Consider the following 19,213-nt stretch of genomic DNA (forward strand, 5'->3'; position numbering starts at 1 on the left):
AGCCAGACAGATAAGAAAGGAGGGACTGTCACAAGGATCCGAGTTGGATTCCACCTCCTTCCTGTCAGCGTCCAAAAGGGTCACATTTCTCCAGGAAACTCCATGCCCCGCTCCTGAGGTCAAGCCGTAAATGCCATTAAGGGCCTTTTATTCGTATTCATCACATCGGAAATCATCTCTTCCTAGGAAGCTTTTAAAAAATCTCCAGGTTGGATTAGGGCACTCCCTCTGGGTCCCTGGCAATTTCCTCCAAGTTAGGGATCCCAAGGGGTCGCTGCCTTCCTGGGTCTCTGGCCTAGCCCTTGGGGCACACAGTCATCAAGAAGTGCTGGGGGGAATTGAGCTCTTTATTTAGACATAGCCCTGCTGAGTAGAAAGTGGGCACCGGCCCCATTAATGCTTGCTGGCTGGTGGCTTCCAAGCACGCCCCACTGCCAAGGCTCAGCTCTGCAGTCTGCCACTGCAGGTCCCTAGCACAGCCCCCAGGGTCCTTAAAAGTCATCATCATCACAGATGTCAAGGTACACGTCGAAAGCCTCTCTGTTGCAGTTTCCATCAGGAGTGAAGACATATTTGTGGAAGGTCCCATCTACGCAGATGGCTGGGGGAGGGGGAGTGGTAAAAGGTCAGAGGCTGCCACAGCCACAGGTTCCAATCCTCTCAGGCATCTCAGGACCTAGGGTCTGCCTCCAGGCCTTTGCCCAGTGCTGTCCCCCTTACTGAAGATGAAGCTGAGCCTCACGTGGCCCTAAAATTCTTTCAGGTCCAACCTACAGGCCTCTGCCCCATGCAGTACCCCCAACCAAGGGGCTGTTACCACTCACCAATGACAGAGTTGACGTTCTTGGAAGTATTGCGACCGAAGGCGCAGATGCAAGCTGACTCAGCAGGCACAGTGAAGCTCGCCAGGCTCCACTGAGAGTCCACGTACTGCCCAATCATAGGCCCCACCTTGCCCACGCGAGCCAGCCTGCAGGCAGCACTGGCTAAGCCCAGGTATGGTAAACGGGCAGGGGGACAGGGAGGGACACGGTAGGGTGGGGAGGGGGTACTCACGCGGAGCGGCGGTTGAGGCGGGTATCCTTGAGAGCAAAGATATGGACGGTGCCCTTATCACTGGAAGCGCAGAGGAAGGAGGAGTCGTGACTGAAGTTAATGCTAGAAGACAGATCAGCAGTGATGCCCACATGTCATGTGGTATGGGGTCACCAGCCCACCATGCATACCCTGTGCTCACCAGTAGAGAGTGGCAGGGTCAGTGCCTCGGCGCAGCTCCACCAGTTTCTCCTTGGATTGTGTGTCAAAGAGGCGGATAAGGGTACCCTTCTGGGAGGCTGAGGCCACTACAGTGCCTGGCTGGTTTAGAGACACACAGGCTATGTCACTCTGATGTGCATTGATGGTGAATGGAGCAGACGAGGTGCCAGGCTTTGTGCTCGCCAGGTCCTGGGGTAGGAGGGAGGAGTCTGAGGTTGAGGTGGTATGGAGGGAAGGGGCCAAGAGTCCACAAGGAAAGCCAGTCCACCAACCTTCCCACCCTTGTCCACTGGACGGCTCACCACAAGTTGCAGACTCCCACACTTGTGTCCCGGGAACACTAACAGTTGCTTCTCCAGGCTGGGGCAGAGGTCACAGAGCCCTAGGGTGTGAAGATGAGGGTGGGTGGGTGGGCGGCTGAAGAGGAGGCAGCATCTCAGAATGGACAGAGCTGGATGAGTACCAGACTTCAACCCTTCATGATAAGCTTAACCCAAAGAACCCTGAGGGGGCTCACCTCAGCTGCCCTGCCAGCTAGGCAGATTCCATTCCTTGCTCTGCAGCTGTGGAATCTAGTAAGCTGCTGTAACAGCCCCAGGAGGCTCAGGAATCCCTGACACACCCACCCATGTCCTCATGAGGTGTTTCTGCTCTGCCACTGGGGCACCCAGGGGTGGGGCAGGGCCAGAGGTGGGGAGAACTGGCTGAGGGCTGGAAAGATGGAGAGGCTGTGAGTGTGAGCATCTCCCTGCCTCTTTCCCCATTTATCTGTGTGTGTGTGCCCCTTCCTTTCTTTCCTCATCTCTGCCCCTCTGTCCCATCCACTGTTTCATGTCCTTACACCTGTGTATCTGAGCCCTCTCACCCTTGGGGTTGTCCCGGGTATCAAACTCAAACAGCTTTCGGGGATTGTCAGGGAAGGAGTACACATAGATGCGGTTCTTCAGCACGATCACGATCCTGTGGGTATCACACAACACAGGATGGCCGTGAGGGGGCGGCGGGATGCCCAGGGAGGACTATCCCTCTCACTTGCTGTGGGGACTTCCTACCTCCCACCCCCGTCCTCCTCAGGCTCACTTGTCATGGCGCATGCGCACAGAAAGCACTGGCTTGGTGAAGGTGAACTCCAGCACCAGCTTCTCCTTGGAGTCCTTGCCCTCCCGGGCATCGTCCCAGATCAGCACTGCTGGGCAGGTGGGTGGGTTGTCGGGGCCAAGGTTTAGGGTAAGGGGCAGCCCTGGTGACACAGGATCCACCCCTGCTTCCTAGGGACCTCAACCTACTTACTTAGCCTTTCAATAAACACCCAGTGAGATCCTCGCACAGTACGAGCACTTGTGGACATGATCCCTGAGAGGAGTGTTCTAGACTATTACACTCATCTACAGATGAGGAAACTGAGGTTCAAAGTGGTTGAGTGCTGGCCAAGGACCTCAAAGCCCATCAGCAACCAAACAGGGACTCACACTCAGACCTGTAACTTCCCCTGGGTAACTATTTCTGCCTCCAGGGTCCTAGTCCATGAACCCTGGAGATTTCTGTGAGGAATCCTAGGGCTCTGTGACTCACCTAGGGTGACTCCTGCCCTGTCCAGAGGGGATGAGCAAGAAAAATCCTTAAAGCAAGATGGCACTTGAGGCTCAAGCCAAGTGGGTATTGGGAAGACGGCTCCAAGATTTTAAAACCTATTGCTTGTGTGACCTTGGATGAGTCACTTAACTGCACTGGGCCTCAGTTTCCTCATTGGTAAAAATGGGGATAACGATCCTTCCTACCCCATAGAGTTACTGTGAGGATTAAATGAGTTAATATATGTAAAGTGCTTAGGGCAGTACCAGGCTCACAGTAAGTGCTCTAGGGCATGGCACACAGGAGGCACTCAATCAGCATTTTAAAAATGAAAACAAAGCACCAAGCTTCTCAAGCTATAAGATCCATGACTTCCAAGCTGTAGGCCTCCTCACTGTGTGACTCTGAAGTACTCTGACATCTTCATCTGCCAGTACCTTGGGGTGCCTGTGGGAGGCCAGGAATCCGAGAAATCTGGGCCAAAGGGCAGGATGAGGGCACTTACCTGAGATCTCTGAGAACTTAGGGCTACTACCACCGCCCACCAAGGCCAGAAGGTTGGAGCGGTGCAGCATCTCCACCAAGCCCATGCTGCCCACTTGCTCGTGGTCTGGACAGGGACCAGGGTGTCAGTGGAGGTAGGAACCAATGCCCAGCCCAGCTCTTCTGCCCATTGCCCCTCCCCTGCCAACAGCTCACCCAGATGCCCCTTCTCCATCAAGGGCTCCACGTTGTAGATGCGCACACCTGTCTCCATGGCGCAACAAAAGCAGCCTGGGGGATGGAAGGAATCCAGACTGCCTTAAAGAATGCCCAGGTAGGAAGCTGGGGGCCCATGGCCCACTTCTGACCCCTCTTTCCCTTGCTCCCTCCCACAAGGGTACAGGCCCAAGCCTCTCTCACTTTGGTCTTGGTTGAAACGCAGGCTGGTCACTCCTCGAAGTGGCTGTTGAGTCATGGTCCAGGATTGTTCCCCTGGATACAAATGGGATAAAGATGAGAAGAGTCCTGGAGTCTCCCCTCCAAGTTCTGCCTCACCTGATTTCCTCCTCCTCCCACTCTGCTAACTACTGACTCTGGACTGACTGCAAAAAAGATAAAAACAGGCTGGGTGTGGTGGCTCATGCCTGTAATCCCAGCACTTTGGGAGGCCGAGGCGGGTGGATCACCTGAGGTCAGGAGTTAGATCAGCCTGGCCAACATGGTGAAATCCCGTTTCTAGTAAAAATAAAAAATTACCCAGGTGTAGTGGGGCACACCTATAATCCCAGCTACTCAGGAGGCTGAGGCAGGAGAATCACTTGAACCCAGGAGGCAGAGGTTGCAGTGAGCCGAAATCGAGTTATTGCATTCCAGCCTGGGTGACAGAGTGAGACTCCGTCTCAGGGGAAAAAAAAAAGATAAAAACAGAGAGAGTCTCAGGGTCTCTGCTCTAAGCTCCCAAGATCCCAAGCAGCATGGCCAGGAACCCTCCCTCTTTCAGGTTTGGCAAGCTCCAGGCCCACACTGACGTGGACCCCACACCTCCTTTTTACATGCTGGCCCTCACTGACTTGTCAGGAAGTAATGTGATAGGGGGTGCCCCTGTGATATCTTCCCCACCCCCAGCCAATCTTGATCCCAATGCCAGACATGGCCTGGAACCACTCCCAACCCATTTCTCATCTTCACACCTGACCTAGCACCAGACTCTGTCAATAAATAGACAAAAGTGGGCTAGGAGATCCACTTGTACCTCCCTGACTTGGCCCTGAGACTGCTATGCTTGGTCTGCCATCCCCAGGAACTCCTCTGCTCCTACCCTTCTAACTCTACCCCAACCCTATTCGACCACCCCAGAGTCCTCTTCACACCTTTCCCCCTCACCAGCTTCCCCAAACCCCTTCAGGATGCCTACCTTGGGATGACCCCTTCTCATGCCTTGGTAACTACCCATCAGGGCCAGCCTAGACACTTCCCTAGATTGGCTTATGCCCTGGGGACTCTACCCTAGGATTCCCCCTAGCACTCTAAATTTTCCACCCCAGGACATCTCCTTCCTTGTGTTCTGCTGTCCTTGACTACAACATAACCTGGCCTGGACCCAACCCCAGGAACCCCACCCATCCTCCTAAGATTCCCTTCTAGACCCCTATCCAAGACCCTGCCTCAGGGCACCCTTACCCTCTAAGACGCTTGCCCAAAACAAACCACCCAAAACTCCTACCTAGGAGAACCTCAACCCCTAAGATGCCTGCACAGTCCCCTACTAAGATTACTGCCATAGAGCCCCCAACTTCCCTTCAAACCCTCAACTCCCCAAGACCTCTGGCCAGACACGCTCCCTCCCCATCCTCCAAGAGCCCAAATCTTCCTTTCTTTCAGTTACACCCTCCACTGGAATGCCTCATGCTCTTTCTTTGGACAGCTCTGCCTTAGAGTTATTCTCTGGACAGCTCCAACTTTCAAGACCCCTTTTTTGCACCTCCATTCCAAATGCCCGCACCACCCCAAACTCTGTCCGGGATGCCTCGCCCCTCTCCCAAGACCAGCCGCATGCTCCCTCCAACGCCAGCACCCACTCAAGACCTCTGCCTTAGACCCCTACTCGAAAGACTCCCAGCCTCCCCCAGACCCCAACCAACCCTGGGATCGTGCTCCAGCTTCCTGCCGCCTTCACCGGCCTGACCTCCGCGTGTCCCTGACCCGGGCCCCAGCTGTCGGTGCCGCCCGCGGCCCGGTTTTCTGACCTCCCGGGCCTTGGAGCCCGGCTCGGGTGTTTACATCGGGCCCTACTTCCGGGGGAGGGAGCCTGTCGCAGGAAATGACTCACCCCAGCTGGAAAAAGGCAGCCACCGCCTTCCTCGCCCAGTTCCCGGGTCTTCGGAGCATCGCGAGTGACAGCGGGGTCCTCCGGGGAGGGCGTGGGGAGCGGAGGAAGGTCGGCTGCGGGACCGGAGGCGAAGGGTGTTCCTCAAGGCCGAGACTGTCTGAGGGAACCGGGAAGGGTGGGGAGAGAGAGCGTGCCTTGCCCCCAGCAGAGCGAAACCGGCCGAGCCCTCAGTCCCTCGGTCACCCACGATGGGGGAGTAAACCTCCCCTGCGAACAAGATGTGGACCTCCGCGGCGACGGAGAGTATCCGTCCCCGTTCGCAACACACAGTCCTCCCAGGCTTCCAAAGGGGCGGTGCCGGGGGCTACAGGCGGCTGCGGACCTGGAGACCTCGAAAGTGGTGAAACCTTGGCTCCGGGAAGCCAAGGAACAGATTTCGCTTTCTTTCTCCCCACCCCCTGCCCCCGCCCCCACCAGCCCCGAGTTTTGTCTTTTGTGTTTTGTTTAGTTTTGTTTTCTGAGACAGACTCGGGTTCTTGGCTCATTGCAACCTCCGCCTCCCGGGTTCAAACGGTTATCCTGCCTCAGCCTCCGGAGTAGCTGGGATTGCAGGCATGCGCCACCACGCCCAGCTAATTTTTGTATTTTTAGTAGAGACGGGGTTTCACCGTATTGCTCAGGCTGGTCTCGAACTCCTGATCTCAGGTGATCCACCCGCCTCGGCCTCCCAAAGTACTGGGATTACAGGCTTGAGCCACCACGCCCGGACTCTGCTTTTATTTTTACAAAATACAAAATAGCTTTTTGATGGTAAAAGGTATTAATACTTTGGGTTAAGAAAAAAAAAAAAAAAAGAGATCCTACCTACGATAAAGCTTTAAAAAAAAAAAAAAGCCTCAAATTATGTGCATACTGGAAGGAATTTTTTTTTTTTTTTTTTTTTTTGAGACAGAGTTTGGCTCTTTTGGCCCAGGCTGGAGTGCAATTAGTGTGATCTGGCGGCTCACCACAACCTCCGCCTCCCAGGTTCAAGGGATTCTCCTGCCTCAGCCTCCCAAGTAGCTGGGATTACAGGCATGTGCCACCACGCCCAGCTAATTTTGTATTTTTAGTAGAGATGGCGTTTCTCCATGTTGATCAGTCTGGTCTCGAACTCCCGACCTCAGGTGATCTGCCTGCCTCAGCCTCCCAAAGTGTTGGGATTACAGGCGTGAGCCACTGCGTGCGGCTGGAAGGATTTTTAATTAAACTTTACATTAAGAAATAATAAATAGGCTGGGCGCGGTGGCTAACGCCTGTAATCCCAGCACTCTGGGAGGCCGAGGCAGGCAGATCATGAAGTTAGGAGTTCAAGATCAGCCTTGCCAGCATGGTGAAACCCCATCTCTACTAAAAATACAAAAAATTAGCCAGACATTGTGGTGCACACCTGTAGTCCCAGCTACTCGGGAGGCTGAGGCAGGAGAATCACTTGAACCCGGGAGGCAGAGGTTGCAGTGAGCGGAGATCGCACCACTGCACTCCAGCCTGGGTAATAGAGTGAGACTCTGTCTCAAAAAAAAAAAAAAAATTAGCCGAGCATGGTGACACGTGCCTGTAATCCTAGCTACTGGGGAGGCTGAGGCAGAAGAATCGTTTGAACCTAGGAGGCAGGTTACAGCGAGCCCAGATCCTGCCATTGCACTCCAGCCTGGGTGACAAGAGTGAAACTCCCGTCTCAAAAAAAAAAAAAAAAAAGGACCAGGCATGGTGGTGCATGCCTGTAATCCCAGCACTTTGGGAGGCCAAGGCAGGTGGATTGCCTGAGCTCAGGGGTTTGAGACCACCCTGGGCAACATGGTGAAACCTCCTCTTTACTAAAATACAAAAAATTAGCCGGGCATGGTGGTGGGCACCTGTAAGTCCCAGCTACTTGGGAGGCTGAGGCAGGAGAATCGTTGGAACCCAGAAGGCAGAGGTTGCAGTGAGCCAAGATCGCACCACTGCACTCCAGCCTGGGCAACAGAGGGAAACCCTGTCTCCAAAAAAAAAAAAAAAAAGAATATTCTTGAAAAAAATACGCTTTTTGCAGTGGCAGTATCATAGCCGATGAGGTTTAGCCAACATATGGTTATTGCTAATTGGAAACTTTTCCCAGTACCCCACCCTGAAGACTTGCAATATAGTCGGCAATGGCAATTTTTGAGTCTGTGGAGACTGAGTATTAAAGAAAAAAAATGAAAAAATACAGAGAAATCTCATTCTTTTAATACAATCAGGGTTTCACATTGATGCAATTCCTCCATCCTTTACTTTTTTTGAAGTATTGTTTTGATGCTTCTGTTTCTTCATATATTAATATATAAGAACATCTTTTCAACTGGTTCATGATATTACGTAGCATTGTTCAGCCCTTCCCCAACTGATGGCTGCCTAGGTTGTTTCAGATACTGTGTTGTTAATTCCCATGGACATATTTACTTGTGAATTTTGGCCCTATATACTCCCCTTGGCATGATTCCCCTACTGTGCTCAACAAGGCCAGTCATCTGGCTTTCTTCAGATTCCACTTCCTCATGTCCCAGACCATATTCAATTCAATTCAGTTTGGTGTGTGTCACTCCCATGTTTTTGGGACTGCTCTTAACCAGACCACTGATGCATAATTTGCCAAACCAGCAATCAATTCTCTGCCCTTTCCTGTGACTTTCTAGTGAAACCCACAATTCCTCTCACTGTCTTGGTTTTTCTTTTTCTTTCTTTCTTTCTTTTTTTTTTTTTTTTTAAGATGGAGTCTCACTCTGTCACCTAGGCTGGAGTGCAGTGGCACGATCTCGGCTCACTGCAACCTCTGCTTCTTGGGTTCAAGTGATTCTCCTGCCTTAGCCTCCCGAGTAGCTGGGATTACAGGCATGCGCCACCATGCCCAGCTAATTCTTTTTTTTTTTTTTTTTGAGACGGAGTCTCACTCTTGTCACCCAGGCTGGAGTGCAGTGGCGCGATCTCGGCTCACTGCAACCTCCGCCTCCCAGATTCAAGCGATTCTCCTGCCTCAGCTTCCTGAGTAGTTGGGATTATAGGCACGCACCACCACGCCCAGCTAATTCTGTATTTTTAGTAGGGACGAGGTTTCACCATGTTGGTCAGGCTGGTCTGGAACTCCTGACCTCGTGATCCACCCATCTCGGCCTCCCAAAGTGCTGGGATTACAGGCATGAGCCACCATGCCAGGCCTCTTTTGTTTTTTTTTTTTTTTTTTTTTTTTTCTCCATCTCTGGCTACTCCACTTGTATCAAACTTCCAAGTATTAGAATATCCTTGGGTATAATCCTGTCTGATCCTCTCTTCCTAAGTGACTGCCTCTTCTCCCATTGCCTTAATTATTGCAAATATTTGGAAGATCCTCTAGGCCTTCAGCTTAGACCTTTCTCTGGAACACCAGACACAAACGTACTGCAATGACCTGTTTGACGTTCATGTGGGTGTCGCATACTGCTTATCCATCCAAACAGATTTATCCAATTTCCCTTACTCAGATGCTTCCCCACTGTCTCCTTTATCTCAACCAATGGCATCACAATGCAGTTTGTAGCCAGGTGTGGTGGCTCACGCCTGTAATCCCAGCACTTTGGGTGGGCGAGGTGGGTGGATCACTTGAGGTCAGGAGTTGAGAGCAGCCTGGCCAACATGGTGAAACCCCATCTCTACTAAAAATACAAAAATTAGCTGGGTGTGGTGGTGCGTGCCTGTAATCACAGCTACTAAGGAGGCTGAGGTGGAAGAATCGCTTGAACCCGGGAGGCAGAGGTTGCAGTGAGCTGAGATTGCACCACTGCACTCTAGCCTGGGTGACAGAGCAACGCTCCATCTAAAAAAAAAAAAAGAATAAAAATAAAAATACATTTTGTCACTTGAGTCAAAGAGCAGATATATCATGCTTAATTCCCCTATGTTTTCTTTTTCTTTCTTTCTTTCTTTCTTTTTTTTTTTTTTGAGATGGAGCCTTGCTCTGTTGCCCAGGCTGGAGTGCAATGGCGTGGTCTCGGCTCATTGCAACCTCTGCCTTCTGGGTTCAAACGATTCACCTGCCTCAGCCTCTCAAGTAGCTAGGATTACAGGCTCCCACCACTACACGCAGCTAATTTTTGTATTTTTAGTAGAGGCGGGGTTTCGCCATCTTGGTCAGGCTGGTCTCGAACTCCTGACCTTGGGCGATCCACCTGCCTCGACCTCCCAAAGTGCTGGGATTACAGGCGTGAGCCACCACGCCCAGCTGATTCCCCTACATTTTCATTGGCAAATTCTGTTGGTCCCACTGTCGAAAGTTATCATGGGCTGGGCATGGTGGCTCATGCCTGTAATCTCAGCACTTTGGGAAGCTGAGGTGGGAGGATTCCTTGAGGCTAGGAGTTTGAGAGCAGTCTGGGCAAGTCCCTGTCTCTACAAGAAAAAAAGGTGTCATGCACTCTGTCAAAGTGGAATAACAGGGATCAGATTTGCCCTCTCACAGGAAACAACCAACTTTGCCCCCCACAAAAAAACAAAATACATGAAACAATAATTTTCTTTTTTTTTTTTGACGGACTCTCACTTTGTCGCCCAGGCACAATCTTGCAATGGCAAGATCTTGGCTCACTGCAACCTCTGCCTCCCAGGTTCAAGTGATTCTCCTGCTTCAGCCTCCTGAGTAGCTGGGGTTACAGGCGCCTTGCCACCATGCCCGGCTAATTTTTGTATTAGTAGAGATGGGGTTTCACCATGTTGGCCAGGCTGGTCTTGGACTCCTGACCTCAGGTATTCTGCCCGCCTCAGCCTCCTAAAGTGCTGGGACTAGGTGTGAGCCACTGCGCCCGGCCGAAACAATGATTTTTAAGACATTAGACATCAGGCACCAAAGGACAGTGATCCCTGTAAGATGGGAAACAAGGTGAACACTACAATTGTCCCAGCACACTGCCTGGAGAGCTTCCATGCTATGGCACTGGAAGGGGAAACTGAGGCAGCGCCTGGTGGACTCCCTAAGTCGAGGTGGTCCAGAGAGACATGGGCAGCTGTAGTTAAAAGGACAGAATGTCAGGATAGAGGAGCACAGAGAATCGCAGAGATCTGCAGAGGGTTGCCCCTCAGTATTTAGCAGAGTACTTACCGACACATGCGTATGAGGCAGCTACCTAAGGCCAGGAAAAGAACCATCCGAATGGATTGGAGGGAACAGGTCCTGACACTCACATGGAGCTTTTGAAAATAGTGCCTGCATCCACCAACCAGAGTGGAAAACTCATAATTCAACAGGGCATAGAGTACACAGGAACGTCTCGTCTCAGTTGTGGGGAGTAACTAGCCCTAGACTTAGTATTGCTCCAGGCTCACTTCACGCATCATAAAAGAAGACCTGAAAAGATCCTTAGGAATAACAAAGATTGATAGGAATAAAAAAAGACCCAGCTCCTAAAAAGGTAAAATTGACAATGTCTGTTATCCAAACAAAGATTACCTGGCATAAAAAGAATCAGGAGGCTGGGTGCAGTGGCTCATGCCTGTAATCCCAGCACTTTGGGAGGCCGAGGGCGAGTGGATTGTTTGAGCCCAGGAGTTGGAGAACAGCCTGGGAAACATGGTGAAACCCTGTCTCTACAAATAATTTTAAAAGTTAGCTGGGAGTGATGGTGTGTGCCTCTAGTCCCAGCTACTCAGGAGGTCGAGGTGGGAGGATTGCTTGGGCCCAGGAGGCTGAGGCTGCAGTGAGCCATGATGGGGCCATTGCACTTAAGCCTAGGTGACAAAGAGTGAGACTCTGTCGCTAAAAATAAATACATAAATAAAATGAAAAGGACAATATTCCAATGACCTAGTAATCTGTGGAAACTTGGATGAAAATTTAGGTATTCCAGACTTGTGCAAATTAATTGTATCTATATCTCAGAGAAAATCTTCCTCAAAACGTGATTTTTTTTTTTATTGGGGAGACAGCTTCCAATGTAAACTGAAAGTGCACACCTAAAACACAAATCTGTAAGGTAAAAATTACTCTGCTCAGACCCAGTTGAGCCAGCTTTAATATTAGTGTCCCTCCTTTATTACCAGAAAGGGGTCCCGATCCAGACCCCAAGAGAGGGTTATTTGAGATGGAGTTTCGCTCTTGTTGCTCAGGGTGGAGTGCAATGGCGTGATCTCGGCTCCCTTCAACCTCCGCTTCCTGGGTTCAAGCGATTCTCCTGCCTCAGCCTCCTAAGTAGCTGGGATTACAGGTGCATGCCATCACGCCCGGCTAATTTTTGTATTTTTAGTAGAGATGGGGTTTCGCCATGTTGGTCAGGTTGGTCTCGAATTCCTGACCTCAAGTGATATGCCCACTGGGCCTCCCAAAGTGCTGGGATTACAGGCGTGAACCACCGTGCCTGGCCAAACATCTCTTTAAACAACTGCCCCTGGGCATGGGTGGGTGGGTGGAGGTTGTGACTGAGCTGAGATGCTCCTTTCTCTCTGAGACTGATAAATTTTGCATACTTTACATAGCTCAGACTGCCCTTGGGCTATTTGTCTTTTCTCCCCTCCCCCCCGACAGGCGGAGTCTTGCTCTTTCGCCCAGGCTGGAGTGCAGTGGCATGATCTCTGCTCACTGCAGCCTCCATCTCCTGGGTTCAAGCAATTCTTCTGCCTCAGCCCCCCCGAGTAATGGGGATTACAGGCGTGCACCACCACACCAGGCTAGTTTTTGTATTTTTAGTAGAGATGGGGTTTCACTGTGTCGGCCAGGCTGGTCTGGAACTCCTGACCTCAAATGATCTGCCCCCTTTGGCCTCCCAAAATGCTGGGATTACAGGTGTGAGCCACCATGCCCAGCCTCTTTTTTTTCTTTTTTAGAGACAGAGTCTGGATCCTCCTGTCTCTGCCTCCCGAAGTGGTGGGATTACAGGCATGAGGAACCGCTCCCAGACTAGTTTTATTTTCTCATTGCAAATTTAGGAGCCGTTAGTATACTTTTGTTTTGTTTTGTTTTGTTTGTTTGTTTTAAAGATAAAGAAGGCTGGGCATGGTGGCTCACGCCTGTAATCCCAGCACTTTGGGAGGCCAAGGCGGGCAGATCACCTAAGGTCAGGAGTTCGAGACCAGCCTGGACAACATGGTGAAACCCCGCCTCTACTAAAAATACAAAATTAGCTGGGCATGGTGGCGCATGCCTGTAATCCCAGCTACTTGGGAGGCTGAGGCATGAAAATCTCTTGAACCCGGGAGGCAGAGGTTTGCAGTGAGCCGATATCACACCATTGCACTCCAGCCTGGGCAACAAGAACAAAACTCCGTCTCAAAAAAAGGAAAAAAAATTTGCTGGGCATGGTGGCGCATGCCTGTAATCCCAGCTACTCGGAAGGCTGAGGCAGGAGAATCACTTGAACCCGGGAGGCGGAGGTTGCAGTGAGTCGAGATTGTGCCACTGTAGTCCAGCTTGGACAACAGAGCGAGACTCTGTATCAAATAAATAAATTAATTAAAATGAAAGAGATCACCTAGCAAGTGAATGTAAATAAAGAAGAGGTTAGAGGACTAACACTTGGGACATTGCTAAGATATAGGGCTCAGGGGAACCAGGAGGAACTAGCGAGACTGAGTAGGAGAACCCAGTGAGGCAGGAGTAGAACCAAGAGAGGATTCCAGAAAGTCAAAGGAAAAAGCATTTCAATGACAGGTGCGGTGGCTCATGCCTGTAATCTGAGCACTTTGGGAGGCCAAGGTGGGAAGACTGCTTGAGCAATTGCTGAGATTATTTTAGCTGGAGGTTGAGGCTTCGGTGAGCCATGATTGTGCCACTGCACCCCAGCCTGGGCAACAGAGCGAGACCCAGTCTCAAAATTTTTAAAAACATAAAAAATCAGTGGTAGTTGTTTAACATCATAGCTGCTTGAGATGGTGATAAGAGCTGGAGTAAACAAGCAGCTGACCAAAAAGCATGAAAGGAAAAGCTGGGGAAAGAGATGTCTATGAAAAGTTCTGACACATTGCTGGATATCTGGAATGCCATATGCACGTACATGCATAGGGCTGTGAGCGTGCCCAAGAAAGAACCAAGAAAAGGCCGGGCGCGGTAGCTCACGCCTGTAATCCCAGCACTTTGGGAGGGCGAGGCGGGTGGATCACTTGAGATCAGGAGTTTGAGACCAGCCTGGCCAATGTGGTGAAATCCGGTCTCTACTAAAAATACAAAAAAAGTTAGCCGGGCGTGGTTGCGCATGCCTGTAATACCAGGTACTCGGGAGGCTGAGGCAGGAGAATCGCAAGAGGTTGCAGTGAGCCAAGATCACGTCATTGCACTCCAGCCTGGGCAACAAGAGCAAAACTCCGTCTCAAGAACAATAACAACAACAAAGTGAACCAAGAAGGCCTTAAGCTCTTATTTGTGGGGGACCTTCAGGCTTTGGGCAAGGAAAAAGTGAAGGCTAAGGCACAGTTGTGAACTACCTGAGGGAGTGTTCAAGGCATTCTCCAACAAACACGGACACATATTAGGCAAATGCTGGAAGGAGTAATGGTTCAAGGCATTTAAGGGAACCTTTGCCTAACGGTTAACTAGTCAGTAAGCTAATGAAGCAGGACCTTCAGTGGCCACACACAACAAAGAATACAGACTTTATAGAATTAGTTCAGAAAAGTTGCTAAACAGGCCAGGCATAGTAGCTCATGCCTTTGGGAGGCTAACATGGGAAGACGGCTTGAACCCAGGAGTTTAAGGTGCAGTAAACTATGATCATGCCACTACCTTCCAGCCTAGACAACAAGAGGGAGACCCTGTCTCAGAAACAAACAAACAAACAAACAAAAAGAAGTCATTAAACAGCAGTGATAATAAAGACAGCAGCCACAACAAACCCTGGGAAGGAGATAATCTGAATTTCAGAGTTGCCACATTATTTAAAATGTCCAGATTAAAAAATGAAAAGAAGGCCGGGCGCGGTGGCTCAAGCCTGTAATCCCAGCACTTTGGGAGGCCGAGACGGGCGGATCACGAGGTCAGGAGATCGAGATCATCCTGGCTAACATGGTGAAACCCCATCTCTACCAAAAAAATACAAAAAACTAGCCGGGCGAGGTGGCGGACGCCTGTAGTCCCAGCTACTCGGGAGGCTGAGGCAGGAGAATGGCGTAAACCCGGGAGGCGGAGCTTGCGGTGAGCTGAGATCCGGCCACTGCACTCCAGCCTGGGCGACAGAGCGAGACTCTGTCTCAAAAAAAAAAAAAAAAAAAAAAAAGAAACTAGAAAGTAGGCCAGGCACGGTGGCTCACGCTTGTAATCTCAGCACTTTGGGAGGCCAAGGCGGGTGGATCACTTGAGGTCAGCAGTTCGAGACCAGCCTATCCAACATGGTGAAACCCCGTCTCTACTAAAAATACAAAAATTAGCTGGGCGTGGTGATGCGCGCCTGTAATCCCAGCTACTCAGGAGGCTGCGGTGGAAGAGTCACTTGAACTGGGGAGGCGGAGGCTGCAGTGAGCCAAGATCACGCCACTGTACTCTAGCCTGGGTGACAGAGGGAGGCTACATCTCAAGAAATAAATAAACTAGAAAGTGTGGCCCATACACAGGAAAAAAAAAAAGGAAAAAAAAAAAGGTAAATAAAAATTTCCACTGAGGAACCTCAGATGTTGGAATTACTAGACAAAGCTTTTTTGAGACAAGAGTCTTACTCTGTTACCCAGGCTGAAGTGCAGTGGTGTGATCTCAGCTCACTACAACCTCAGCTCACTACAACCTCAGCCTCCTGGGTTCAAGCGATTCTTGTGCCTTAGCCTCCCACGTAGTTGGAATTACAGGCGTGTGCCACCACGCCCCACTAATTTTTGTATTTTTAGTACACACGGAGTTTCGCCATGTTGGCCAGGCAATGTAGCGAGACCCCATCTCTACAAAAAATTAGCTGGGCGTGGTGGTGCATGCCTGTAGTCCCACCTACTCAGGAGGCTATGGCAGAAGGATCGCTTGAGCCTAAGAGGTGGAGGTTGCATTGAACTGAGATTGGGCCACTGCATTCCAGCCTGGGTGACAGAGCAAAACCTTATCTCAAAAAAAAAAAAAAAAAAAAAAGAAAAGAGAAAAAAAGAAGTACTGTACTTATACGCGTGGTACAACATGGATGAACCTTGAAAATATTATGCTGGGCGCGGTGGCTCATGCCTGTAATCCCAGCACTTTGGGAGGCCAAGGAGGCGGGTGGATCACGAGGTCAGGAGATCGAGACTATCCTGGCTAACACGGTGAAACCCCGTCTCTACTAAAAATACAAAAAATTAGCTGGCCGTGGTGGCAGGCGCCTGTAGTCCCAGCTACTTGGGAGGCTGAGGCAGGAGAATGGCATGAATCTGGGAGGCAGAGGTTGCAGTGAGCCAAGATCGTGCCACTGCACTCCAGCCTGGGTGACACTCCGTCTCAAAAAAAAAAAAAAAAAAGAAAGAAAATATTATGCTAGGCCGGGCGCGGTGGCTCAAGCCTGTAATCCCAGCACTTTGGGAGGCCGAGGCGGGCGGATCACAAGGTCAGGAGATCGAGACCACAGTGAAACCCCGTCTCTACTAAAAATACAAAAAATTAGCCGGGCGCGGTGGCGGGCGCCTGTAGTCCCAGCTACTCAGGAGGCTGAGGCAGGAGAATGGCGGGAACCCGGGAGGCGGAGCTTGCAGTGAGCCGAGATTGCGCCACTGCACTCCAGCCTGGGCGACAGCGTGAGACTCCGTCTCAAAAAAAAAAAAAAAAAAAAAAGAAAATATTATGCTATATGGAATAAGCCAGACACCACAATAGGCCACATATTTTTATGATTAATTTATATGAAAAATCAAGATAGGCAACTTCATAGAGACAGAAAATACATTCATGGTATTTAGGAGCTAAAGGCTAGGGGGTGAGTGTAGTGAGTGGTAATGGCTATGGGTTTTCTTTTAGAGGTGATGAAATGAAGGGGTTTTTTTTGTTTTTTGTTTTTTGTTTTTTTTGAGACGGAGTCTCGCTCTGTAGCCCAGGCTGGAGTGCAGTGGCCGGATCTGAGCTCACTGCAAACTCCGCCTCCCGGGTTCACGCCATTCTCCTGCCTCAGCCTCCCGAGTAGCTGGGACTACAGACGCTCACCACCTCGCCCGGCTAGGTTTTTTTTTGTATTTTTTAGTAGAGACGGGGTTTCACCGTGTTAGCCAGGATGGTCTCGATCTCCTGACCTCGTGATCCGCCCGTCTCGGCCTCCCAAAGTGCTGGGATTACAGGCTTGAGCCACCGCGCACGGCCGATTTTTTTTTTTTTTTTTTTGAGATAGGAGTCTGACTCTGTCCAGGCTGGAGTGCAGTAGCATGAACTTGGCTCACTGCAACCTCCGCCTCCCAGGTTCAAGTGATTCTCCTGCCTCAGCCTTCCGAGTAACTGGGATTACAGGCGCCTGCCACCGCGCCCGGCTAATATTGTGTATTTTTAGTAGAAACAGGATTTCGTCATGTTGGCCAGGCTGGTCTGGAACTCCTGACCTCAGGTGGTCCACCCGGCGTTGCCTCCCAAAGTGCTGGGAATACAGGTGTGAGCCACCGTGCCCGGCCCAAAATAAAGCTTCTTGAATTAGATAGTGTTGATGTCTGCACAATCTTGTGAAGTACTAAAAACCACTGAATCGCACACTTTGAAGAGGTTGGTTCTAGGACATGTAAATCTTATCTTACAACTATAAGAAAACAAATGACCTATTGAAACATGGAACAACTTGGTGAATCTCTAATAACTTTTTTATTTTTTTTGAGACGGAGTTTTTTGCTCTGTCGCCTGGGCTGGAGTGCAATGGCATGATCTCAGCTCACTGCAACCTCTGCCTTCCAGGCTCAAGCAATTCTCCTGCCTCAGCCTCCCGAGCAGCTGGGACTACAGGCACCTGCCACCATACCCAGCTAATTTTTATATTTTTAGTATGGGCAGAGTTTCCCCACGTTGGCCAGGCTGGTGTTGAACTCCTGACCTCAGGTGAATCACCTGCCTCGGCCTCTCAAAGTGCTGGGATTACAGCGTGAGCCACCAAGCCAGGCTTTTTTTTTTTTTTTTTTTTTGAGATGGAGTCTCCCCGCTCTGTCGCCCAGGGTGGAGTGCAGTGCCGCGCAATCTCAACTCACTGCAAGCTCCGCCTCTCGGGTTCACACCATTCTCCTGCCTCAGGCTCCCGAGTAGCTGGGATTACAGGTGTGAGCCACCGCGCCAGGCCCTTTTTTTTTTGGAGACAGTCTCTGTCTCTGTCGCCCAGGCAAACTCCGCCTCCCGGGTTCACGCCATTCTCCTGCCTCAGCCTCCCGAGTGGCATCAGCCACCTTGCCCGGCTAATTCTTTTTTTTTTTTTTGTATTTTTGGTAGAGACGGGGTTTCACCGTGTTAGCCAGGATAGTCTTCATCTCCTGACCTCGTGATCCACCCGCCTCGGCCTCCCAAAGTGCTGGGATTACAGGTGTGAGCCACTGCGCCCGGCCTCCAATAACTTTTATAGAGTGACTCTATAAAAGTGGCTCTATAAAAGTGGCTCATGCTTGCAATTCCAGCACTTTGGGAGGTTGAGGCGGGTGGATCACTTGAGCTCAGGAGTTCGAGACCAGCCTGGCCAACATGGCAAAACCCTATCTTTACCAAAAAATACAAAAATTAGCTGGGTGTGATGGTGCATGTCTGTAATCCCAGCTACTTCAGAGGCTGAGGCAGGAGAATCACTTGAAACTGGGAGGCGGAGGTTGCAGTGAGCCGAGATCGCACCACTGCACTCCAGCCTGGGTGACAGAGTGAGACTCCGTCTCAAAAAGAAAGAAGGAATTTAGAAAAGAGTTCATATTCAGATGCATTTATATAAAGCTCTTAAAAAGGCAAAATATGCCAGGCGCAGTGGCTCACGCCTGTAATCCCAGCACTTTGGAAGGCCGAGGCGGGTGGACCACAAGGTCAGGAGATCGAGACCATCCTGGCTAATACGGTGAAATCCTGGGTCTACAAAAAATTAGCCAGATGTGATGTCACTTGCCTGTAGTCCCAGCTACTCCGGAGGCTAAGGCAGAAGTACTTGAACCTGGGAGGCGGAGGTTGCAGTGAGTGAGACCACGCCATTGCACTCCAGCCTGGGCGACAGAGTGAGACTCCATCTCAAAAGAAAAAGGCAGGCCGGGTGCGGTGGCTCAAGCCTGTAATCCCAGCACTTTGGGAGGCCGAGACGGGCGGATCACGAGGTCGGGAGATCGAGACCATCCTGGCTAACACGGTGAAACCCCGTCTCTACTAAAAAAATACAAAAAACTAGCCGGGCGAGGTGGCGGGCGCCTGTAGTCCCAGCTACTCGGGAGGCTGAGGCAGGAGAATGGCGTGAACCCGGGAGGCAGAGCTTGCAGTGAGCTGAGATCCGGCCACTGCACTCCAGCCTGGGCGACAGAGCGAGACTCTGTCTCAAAAAAAAAAAAAAAAAAAAAAAAAAAAGAAAAAAAAGAAAAAGGCAAAATATAACAAAGTATATTTTGTTCTGCCTCCCGGGTTCAAGCCATTCTCCTGCCTCAGCCTCCCAAGTAGCTGGGAGTATATTTTGTATACTTTGTTATATTTTGTAT

At 50.6% G+C, this 19,213-nt stretch overlaps 2 protein-coding genes and 1 non-coding gene across 13 annotated transcripts in view; 1 reads left to right on the forward strand and 2 right to left on the reverse strand.

The window, feature by feature from the left end:
* Window positions 1-19,213, reverse strand: part of PRAF2 (PRA1 domain family member 2) — a 108,705-nt gene that overhangs the window by 2,643 nt on the left and 86,849 nt on the right. Inside the window, exon 1 of one of the 7 annotated variants that reach the window (XM_050775745.1) lies at window positions 8,125-8,129. The exons of the other annotated variants lie outside the window; for them this stretch is intronic. The gene's annotated coding sequence lies outside the window, so the exon portion shown is untranslated. Of the gene's footprint in view, window positions 1-8,124; window positions 8,130-19,213 lie in introns of those variants that run through there. 7 annotated transcript variants of the gene reach the window in all.
* On the reverse strand, window positions 132-5,597 carry WDR45 (WD repeat domain 45). 5 transcript variants are annotated; one of them, XM_050775681.1, is made up of 11 exons: window positions 5,454-5,597; window positions 3,733-3,804; window positions 3,529-3,603; window positions 3,335-3,439; window positions 2,338-2,443; window positions 2,123-2,217; window positions 1,560-1,639; window positions 1,238-1,446; window positions 1,057-1,158; window positions 825-970; window positions 132-601 (listed from the first exon to the last, which is right to left on the reverse strand). In XM_050775681.1, exons 2-11 carry the CDS (start codon window positions 3,785-3,787, stop codon window positions 492-494), a joined length of 1,083 nt encoding a protein of 360 aa, XP_050631638.1. In that variant the 5' UTR covers window positions 3,788-3,804; window positions 5,454-5,597; the 3' UTR covers window positions 132-491. The 5 variants fall into 5 exon arrangements, with proteins under 5 accessions (XP_050631638.1, XP_050631639.1, XP_050631637.1 ...); XM_050775682.1 differs by having other exon boundaries at window positions 1,238-1,356; window positions 2,338-2,446; XM_050775680.1 differs by having other exon boundaries at window positions 2,338-2,446.
* LOC126947091 (U4 spliceosomal RNA) lies at window positions 7,701-7,838 on the forward strand. The gene has a single exon (XR_007722925.1). It is a non-coding gene; the product is annotated as a U4 spliceosomal RNA (small nuclear RNA).

The sequence above is a fragment of the Macaca thibetana genome, chromosome X (genome assembly GCF_024542745.1).
Source record: "Macaca thibetana thibetana isolate TM-01 chromosome X, ASM2454274v1, whole genome shotgun sequence".
NCBI lineage: Eukaryota > Metazoa > Chordata > Mammalia > Primates > Cercopithecidae > Macaca > Macaca thibetana.

What these genes read in the sequence shown, in the direction of transcription:
- WDR45 (XM_050775680.1), bottom strand. Translation starts at nt 3,787, where the DNA reads ATGACTCAACAGCCACTTCGAGGAGTGACCAGCCTGCGTTTCAACCAA. An exon ending in CGCCTCAACCGCCGCTCCGC is followed by an intron (nt 971 to 1,056) that starts GTGAGTACCCCC and finishes TGCTGCCTGCAG; the next exon opens with GCTGGCTCGCGTGGGCAAGG. An exon ending in GAACGTCAACTCTGTCATTG is followed by an intron (nt 602 to 824) that starts GTGAGTGGTAAC and finishes CCCCTCCCCCAG; the next exon opens with CCATCTGCGTAGATGGGACC.